At 47.4% G+C, this 8,732-nt stretch overlaps 1 protein-coding gene across 1 annotated transcript in view; it reads right to left on the reverse strand.

Annotated features, from left to right (window-relative positions):
• The window catches only part of NDUFA10 (NADH:ubiquinone oxidoreductase subunit A10), a 43,304-nt gene extending 35,533 nt beyond the window's left edge, over window positions 1–7,771 (reverse strand). The window contains exons 1-5 of the mRNA XM_069782195.1: window positions 7,621–7,771; window positions 6,326–6,494; window positions 5,494–5,709; window positions 4,583–4,669; window positions 920–1,041 (exon numbers count right to left, since the gene is read on the reverse strand). Coding sequence (XP_069638296.1) covers window positions 920–1,041; window positions 4,583–4,669; window positions 5,494–5,709; window positions 6,326–6,494; window positions 7,621–7,701 — 675 coding nt within the window. The 5' untranslated portion in view covers window positions 7,702–7,771. The remainder of the gene's footprint in view (window positions 1–919; window positions 1,042–4,582; window positions 4,670–5,493; window positions 5,710–6,325; window positions 6,495–7,620) is intronic.
• Window positions 7,772–8,732: the final 961 nt, after the last annotated feature.

The following is an 8,732-nucleotide window of genomic DNA, read 5'->3' on the forward strand; positions in this document are numbered from 1 at the left end:
TTCTGATCCAAGACTATTTCAATAACCCAGTAATCCAATATGGTGATATAATGAGAAAGGTAATTTGAAGACAATGCTACAGACCGACTCAATTTTCTTTTTAACAGTAGTCTCCATCCAATACTATGACTTCAAAAAAGACATCTTGAAGCAAGAACTATGCCACCCTCAAAGAAAACGTTTTGAAAGCAAAAGTGAGAATGTCCCACAACTGTCAAAGATCAACAATAGGTAAGGGTCACATAGCATGACCTCAGACTAGATTGAAGTTGCACTAGTGACAAGAAGCAACTGTATTTCTTATGAACTTTATGCAACATTAGCCAGAAAGCTCCATGGATTTTATATCTCATGGAATACCTATACAAAATCAGTTTTAAGTTTAAAGTTGGTGGTTACGCTGTGTTAACACAAAAGCACCAAGCAGTAGTTCTCCTAATTTCAGAAAGTTAACTAAACTTGCTGATCACAACTGACCCACACTAACATCACCATGTCTGAAAAGTAGTCAGCTGGGGAAGCTGGAGACAAGGACCACAGCTGGAGCTTGTGGCACTGAGGAAGTACAGATAATCTTGGAGTATATTGCAAGAAGCATATTACCTGGACATGACTCCTGAAATGGCAGCTACAAAGGCTGGTTTTTAAGAGCAGGTGAATTTTATAGAACTTCTCGTTACAGAAAAAGACAGCATGCTGATGCAGTTTAAAAAAAAGGCGATTTTTTTTTTTTTTTTTTTTTTTTTTTTAAATCAAGCATACCAGAATACCCAGTCATCGCCAACACAGTTCTTATACTTAAGAGGACAGGAAGCTTTTCTGAAGCAGAATTTTGCATCAAACCCCATGGAAATCACACATAAGTGCATAACTACAACAGACATTAATAGGTAGTAACAGTGGCAAGAGAGAAAATTACCTCTCCTTTCTCTTGAATCCTCTTCTGCACCTCTGGGACGGGTACATCTATATAAATGACCAAGTGAGGTGGCAGGAATTCACAAATGCTGATGTCTTTGATCTCGTTGTAGTGATCAAGGCCTGTATAAAAACAAAACCAAGCACACTGGAGAGCCAAAGGCAGCTCAGCTGAATACATACACACATTCCAAATGAGGACAAGTGCAATAGGAACAGCATTAAAATTGGGGTAATGAATCTGCAATCATTTCTTGAGTGTTTTTTCCTGCATTTGCTAAACACATTCTATTTGCAAATAAACCACATCCCCCACCTTTATATTTGTAGTCTCTTCTTGGCTGGTTTAGCAAGTTTAGGGTAGGCTTTTCCTCAAATAGGATTCAGGAAGTTTTTAGAATAAAAAAATCTTCCAGAAACAGAAAGAAAAACACAATTAAACTAAGAAGCTACAAGCACTGAGATGTAAAAATCTAACATCAGTTATATCAAAGGGGGGATTTATTTCTGACTTAATTTTAGAGAAACCTAGGTTTTTCCTCTGTTGTTTAGAGACAGACCCTTGAAACATCATGGAGAGACTGCAGCACTCAGGTCACCTGAGGTGACCACTGGCTGGGGCTGCCTTCTGCCACAGCCTCATACACGAAATAAGTGGCCCTGTCCTACCACAAAGATGATAGTGTGGCAAAGGTTGTAACGGAAAAAAAAGTCACATGCTTCAAGAGGACTTTGCAAGAAGTACTCCACTTCCCACCATGGGAGGAAACCCAAGGATCAGGCAGGCATTTGCCTTGCTCTCCGATGCATACACAAAATCATGCTGCGGTGAAGCAAGTATTTTAAGAGGTCACCAACCCAGCAGTGTCCCTCCCTCACCTGTACTGGAGGCATACTCTGCACTACTGTTACTCAAGAGCTCTGTGCTCTACACAAGCAACAGCAGACCTCTCCAAAAACACAACAACCAGACTCCGCTTCAGAGGATAGGACTGGAGGACCTCACCTTCCCATACAGAAAAATGTATCTGAGGGGAGTTGGTCAGTTCCGTGCAACTGGGTTTTTCTACCACATCAGTCAAATTCCTAAAGAATTTGGGGGGTCATAGCTTGTGATTAGGAAGCCATGCAGGTTCAGGGAAAGCATCTATTCAACATTTAAGTAGCATGAATAGCACAAGCTCCATTTGACCTGGCTGAAGTGCAAGCTGTCCTCAGTAAGACTCACCAGCTTAGCCAGAAATGTAGTGCCAGGCTTTCAAATTCAAATGGTTTGTGAAAAATTTAAAGCCTACTGTGCTTCGCAGCACAGTAAGCAGCAGTCAGCAGTACCTCTAATCGAGATGTTTGCTGCTTAAGGATTTCAGTACAATCCATTATTTGTTGTCGGAATTTTATATTAACTATAAACTGTGGTTGCTGGGCTTTGCTTGCCTCCCCAGCACAGAGCAGTTAAGACACAGTTCATTATAACCAGCTCTCAAACTCATTCAGCAAGAAGTTGCAACTTAGGGGTCTTAAAAAATAAATACACAGCTCCTAAACCTAAGCCAAATCAAACAAGGCAGCAGAAACCCAAGGCAGTCAGGGAAACAATTACCTTCACCTCAGGAGTAGCCAAAATGCCAGATTTGCTAAGAACAGGCAGAAACAGGAGTTTCAATAGCAATTTATTTAGGGGTCAGCTGATGACTGGGATTTACAGCTATTTTCTCCAGACTTTCAAACTTCCGTGCAGCTTTAAGTTTGCATGTTTGGGCTGTGGCTGGTCTGCTACATGTGCCACAGAACCGCTCCATTCCTAGCCCAGGGATGGAGACTCTACAAGCCTGCCCACAAGGCACCAGCACAGAAACACTGTGCTGCTCAAGAGCTCAGTACCCATAACCCTGAACCACAGAATCACTGAGGCTGGAACATCTACAGATCAGCTGGTTCAACCACTCTGCTCAGAGCGGGATCAACTAGAGCAGATGGCTCAGGACTGGGTCCCACAGGGTTCCGAGTATCTCCAGGACAGAGATCCCACAGCCTACCCAGGCAACCTGCTGCAGGGTTTGACTACCTTCACAGCAGAAAATGTTTTTTCTTATAAACGGAACTCCTTGTATTTCAGTCTGTGCCCTTTGCCTTTTGTCCTCTCACTAGGTGCCACTGAGAAAAGACTGGTTCCATCCAATACTCCTACCCATCAAATATTTATACACATAAATACCATCAGGTATTTACACACATCCCCCTGAGCCTTTTCTTCTCAAGACCAAAAACATCCCAGCTCTCTCAGCTTCAACTCATACACTGGATGCTCTAGTTTCTTAGTGACCTTTGCTAGACTTGCTCCAATAAGTTGACACCTTTTTTTCAACTGGTAGCCCAGAAATGGGCACAACACTCCAGATTTGGCTATCACCTCCCTTGACCTGCTGACAACACTCTTCATGCAGCATCCCGATGGCATCCTTTGGTGCAAGGGCACATTGCTGGCTCACATTCAACTTGGTGTCCACCAGGACCCCCAGGTCCTCCTCTGCATAATTTTCTAGACAGTTGGCTCCCAGTGTATACGGCAAGCCTGCAGTTATTCCTTCCCAGGTGCAAAATTCCCTTTTGTAGAACTTCATGAGGTTAACATCCAACCACTTCTCCAGCCTGCCCAGGTTCCTCTGAACAGCACCAAAAACATACAGTGTGTCAACCACTCCCCTCTCAATTTTGCATCACCTGCAAATCTGCTGAGGCTCCACTGTGTCCTGTCACACACGTTTTAAACCCACTTTAAACCTGCTTTGGCCCCAGTATCCTCCCCTGGGATACAACATTAGTGATTAGCTTCCAGTTGGACTTCGCACAACTTACCACAACCCTTTGAGACCAGCGGTTTTCAATCCACATCACTACCCATATATTTAGCCCATACTTCATCAGTTTGTCAGCAAGGAGGTTATGAGACAGGTATTGAAAGCCTTGCTGAAGTCAAGATAAACAAGAGCCATTGCTCTCCCCTCATCCACTGAGCTAGCCTTCTACAAGGAGCTGACTATCAGGTGTTTAAGCAGGATTTCCCTTTCATGATGACTATTCTCCATCACCTTCACATTCTCCATGTTTGGAAATGGCTTCAAGGAGGATTTGCTCCATCACCTTTCCACAGATCAAGCTGAGGCTGACTGGCCTGTAGCTCCCTGGATCCTCCTCCTTGCCCTCTCTGAAGACAAGAGCAACATTTGTGTTCTTTTGAGATTCAGAAGGGAGCTGGCCATTTAAGGCAAGTAGGCCAAACCTTGTTGATCCATTATTTACCTCCCACCTAATGCTGCAAGATCAAGGTCTGCCTGAGGGACCTCTAGTCTTCATCAGCATGCTCATCCACATTTCCAGGGAACTACAGGAAGTCTGGCTGACAGGACACAAGCAATACACAGAATACATGTTCTTTAACATATAAGCAGAACCAAAGCCTTGAAGAAAAACTGGAAGTCTCATGGCTTGAGGTTGGTCCGTGATGCATGGAACAGCAAGCTGCTAAGCACCTTATGAACAACTCTGAATATTCAAAGGAGCCCATCTTCCAAGCAGGCATTTTTGTTTCTTTTTTGAAAGCTAAACTACCACACTTCCGACAGATTATGGCAAAATAAATTCCTTTTGCATGCAAGCAACTTACATCGCTTGTGGATATAGCCTTGTTTAAACATTGCATCCAGAAACACGAAGTCGCTGTAGGGAGAGCGCTCCATCACCACACCTTGTCCTGCAATTGAAAGTAGGTTCCAGTCAGCAAGGCTCAAAGAGACTGCTGGCAGCAACATTTAAAATTAATGACAGTACTGCTCTTACAGTCAGTTTTCCAAATGCTTTTCTAGGAATTTTAAATAAAAAAGCAAGGTTTTGGCTCACGCAAACATACTGCATATGTATGCTGAACATGCCTGTCTCACCCATATATTCTCCTACTGTGCCTACCACTACAGTAGCTAAGTACTACTGTATTTAAGGAGTACATTTACATATGTGTCTGAAACTTTCTGGCATTCACATCTTTTCATCTTTTTTGGAAAACATTTATTAAAGCACAAGCAACAGGTAAATCAGTGTTGGTACAGGAAGTCTTTTCTCACCAGAAGACACTCAAATTGTAATAATACCACCACACCACAGTATTTAATGAAATCAAAAAGACTGAACAAAAGTCACCATCACGAAGTAAGTCTAGGGAGAATTTTAAAAAGGCTGTACAACTCACAGCTATCCTGGTATGTTTAAACATCTTCTTGAAAACAGTCATCAGGGATTGCCAAATTAAAACTAACAAAATCAGTAACTGGTACTTATTTCCTTTGCTAGAAATTATATAAGATACTACTCTAACAGAAAATGTGCAAGGTAGTTTTCTAAATGGGCTGTTAACCTGTACTCACTAAGGGGGGGGGGGGGGGGGGGAATATGAAAAGCTTAACAATATTGAGCCATTCATTTTAAAATGCAGATACTAACAAAGCACTTCAAAACATCTTATTCACAACTTACACTTGGAAGTTAATTTAGAAGTGAAATTTATTTACTGTGAAATCTAACCTGTGGTCAGCAGATGCTCCAATGCATCAGCATACTGTAAAACACGATTACCAAAGAGCCAAGCTTGCAGTCGATAAGAGTGTCCATCAGGGCATTTTGGATCATTGTAAAACCTCTCTAGGTTACAGAAACCATTAAATTTCTCATGCAGCAACGTTCCATCTCCAGTGATTCTGTCTAGGTAATGGATGTCTGCTTCCGGGAAATATTTCATTCCTAACAAAAAAGAAACCCACAACAGAGCACCAATCCAAATAGTAAGTTTTGTTCATTTACAGTAAACATCTATTCAGCTCATTAAATATATAGCTGTACTTCAAACAGCTCTTGAAAACAACACAAAATCCTTTGGTCAATCACATCGCAAAGGGCAGACGAACCCTAATTTGAAGTATTGCCACCTTTCACCTCCTGAGTGAGAGCTGAGCTATCATTCTAAGTAGAATCTTTTTGCCACCAATCCTCTAATCACCTTGATGCACTGCATACGCCCATGCAGAAAATCCTACCTCTCAGGGTGCTCAGTGACTCCACCAGAGCTAGGAGCTCAGTGAGCAAAGTGACTTCATTAGAACTGAAATGTCATTCACAACAAATCATACCTACACAAGTATCCACAGAGCTGACAAACATCCTGTCCTCATCTCAAGCCTCACCAACGTTTTATTCTCCCCTTATCTATAAGCCCTCCACATCAACTGTGGCATTGCCAAACTAATAATTTGCTAGTCAAGAATTGCTGGTTTGGTGAACTGACTTTCTTTACACAAGAATGACAATTCCACTGTTAAATTCTATTAACTGTTAGAGAAATATATAAAACAAGATGTACCTAGTTTTTCTGCTATTTGTTGTGCAAGCTTGCCCTTCCCAGAAGATAAGTTTCCCTCCACTGTAAAGATTTTGCTGTATTCAGTGAACTTTTTTGTAGCTCTGTCTCCCAACATGTAAGCCAGCCAACCATACTGCAAATTCTGCTCAGGGCTGATATGAATTCTTGCCTGAAAGAAAACAAAATTAGTGTATTTTAGTTTTCTTAGCTGAACTAGGCATGCTCAAAGTGCAGCTTTTTCAGACCTTCTGCACATGCAGGAAGATACACACTCAAACATCTAACACAAGGAATTTTCATACAATAAAGTTAGCACTGCCATTTCAGCTTAGCAACTGAAGCGGTATTTAGGCTGAGAAGCTGTTTATGAAACGCAAGGCTGAGAAGACAGAAACCACGAAACAATTTTCAGCGCATTTAAACCCTGAAGCAGGACTGCTCTGCCAGAACTCTGCTCTGAACCTACACAATGACTAAAACTTCCTAGACTTACTGAGGACCACAGACACATGACATGACATGCGTTCCCAAGGGAGATCCTACAGCAGGCTTTTGCTTGCATTTTTCTTTGTTTGTTGTTGGGTAAATATTAAAATTAAACCCTCTCCCAGTCTCTCAGGAGACAGCTACAGCTTCATTTCTGCACAACACAGTTCCTGGACAAAGGTGGAAAGAAATATCCACCTGGCCTGTAAAGCTGAAGGCAGTACTTTACTCAGCCCCGCTCAGCTAAGCTGCTCAGAGACCTCGGTAAAAACTGAATAAGCCTTATTTTGAGCGATGTAGTGACCTCACTTACACACGTGAGGTTTTATTTTTATTTCACATTCTTCCGCTTGCACCGCCAAAGATCACATTCACAAGCTGAAGGTCACTGGGTCATCGCACCCTGGTCTCAGATATTTGTGCCTCTCTCCATCTTAAATCTCGCCTCCTCCCCAAAGCCCCTCCATTCGCTCATTGGGAACGTCCCCGTCTAAGGAGCAGCCCAGCCCCCAAACCCCCGCCGCAGGGCCATCCCCAACGCTCCCCGCAGACACGGCCCCCCCCACCCCGAGCACAGAACGCTGCTGGCAGCGGAGGCCGGTTCGGGGGCCCATCCCCGCTCCTCACGGGAGGGGAGAGGGCGCTACCAGCCCAGCCCACCTGCCCGCCCCGCCGCCGGCCCCGCGGGGAGGCCGGAGCGGCCCGGGCACCCCAAGGTGAGCCCGCCCGGTCGCGCTGAGGGGCGGCCGTCGCAGCCAGGGGAACGGCAGCTAGCCGCAGGGACCTCCCCCTACCCCGGCCCCGCTCACCGCCGGCACGACGGCGCTCCCCAGGCGGCCCCGGGCGGCGGCAGCGGCGGCCGGGCCCAGCTTGGCCAGCCACAAGGACATGGCGGCGCCGAGGAGACGCGGCCGTCCCCCGCCGCGACGGAAGGGGGCGGGGCGGGCGCTGAAAGATGACGTCACGGCAGTGGGAGGAGAGGGGGGAGCAGAAGCCCGGGCGGGGGCGGCTACGAGAGGGCGGGGCGGCTACGAGGGGGCGGGTCTCCCCGCCCCCGGCCACGCCTCCGCCGCGCCGGCCACGCCCCCGCCGCGCCTGCAGCAGGCAGGCCACGGAGGCTGTTGGCAGGCAGGGAGGCAGGCAGGGAGGGAGGGAGGGAGGCAGGCAGGGAGGGAGGGAGGCAGGCTGTTAGCAGGGAGGCAGGGAGGCTGTTAGGCAGGCAGCAGGCAGCAGGGAGGCAGGCAGGGAGGCTGGCAGGGAGGCTGTTAGCAGGGAGGCAGGGAGGCTGTTAGCAGGCAGGGAGGCTGTTAGGCAGGCAGCAGGCAGGCAGGGAGGCAGGCAGGGAGGCTGTTAGCAGGCAGGCAGGCGGCAGGCAGGGAGGCAGGCAGGGAGGCTGTTAGCAGGCAGGCAGCAGGCAGGCAGGGAGGCAGGCAGGGAGGCTGTTAGCAGACAGGCAGCAGGCAGGCAGGGAGGCTGTTAGCAGGCAGGGAGACTGTTAGCAGGCAGGCAGCAGGCAGGGAGGCTGTTAGCAGGCAGGGAGGCTGTTAGCAGGCAGGCAGCAGGCAGGCAGGGAGGCTGTTAGCAGGCAGGCGGCAGGCAGGGAGGCAGGCAGGGAGGGAGGGAGGGAGGCAGGCAGGGAGGGAGGCAGGCTGTTAGCAGGGAGGCAGGCAGGCAGTTAGGCAGGCAGCAGGCAGGCAGGGAGGCAGGCAGGGAGGCTGTTAGCAGGCAGGCAGCAGGCAGGCAGGGAGGCTGTTAGCAGGCAGGCGGCAGGCAGGGAGGCAGGCAGGCAGGGAGGCTGTTAGCAGGCAGGGAGGCTGTTAGTAGGCAGGCAGCAGGCAGGCAGGGAGGCTGTTAGCAGGCAGGCGGCAGGCAGGGAGGCAGGCAGGGAGGGAGGGAGGGAGGCAGGCAGGGAGGGAGGCAG

This window comes from Haliaeetus albicilla, chromosome 4 (genome assembly GCF_947461875.1).
Source record: "Haliaeetus albicilla chromosome 4, bHalAlb1.1, whole genome shotgun sequence".
Taxonomy (NCBI): domain Eukaryota; kingdom Metazoa; phylum Chordata; class Aves; order Accipitriformes; family Accipitridae; genus Haliaeetus; species Haliaeetus albicilla.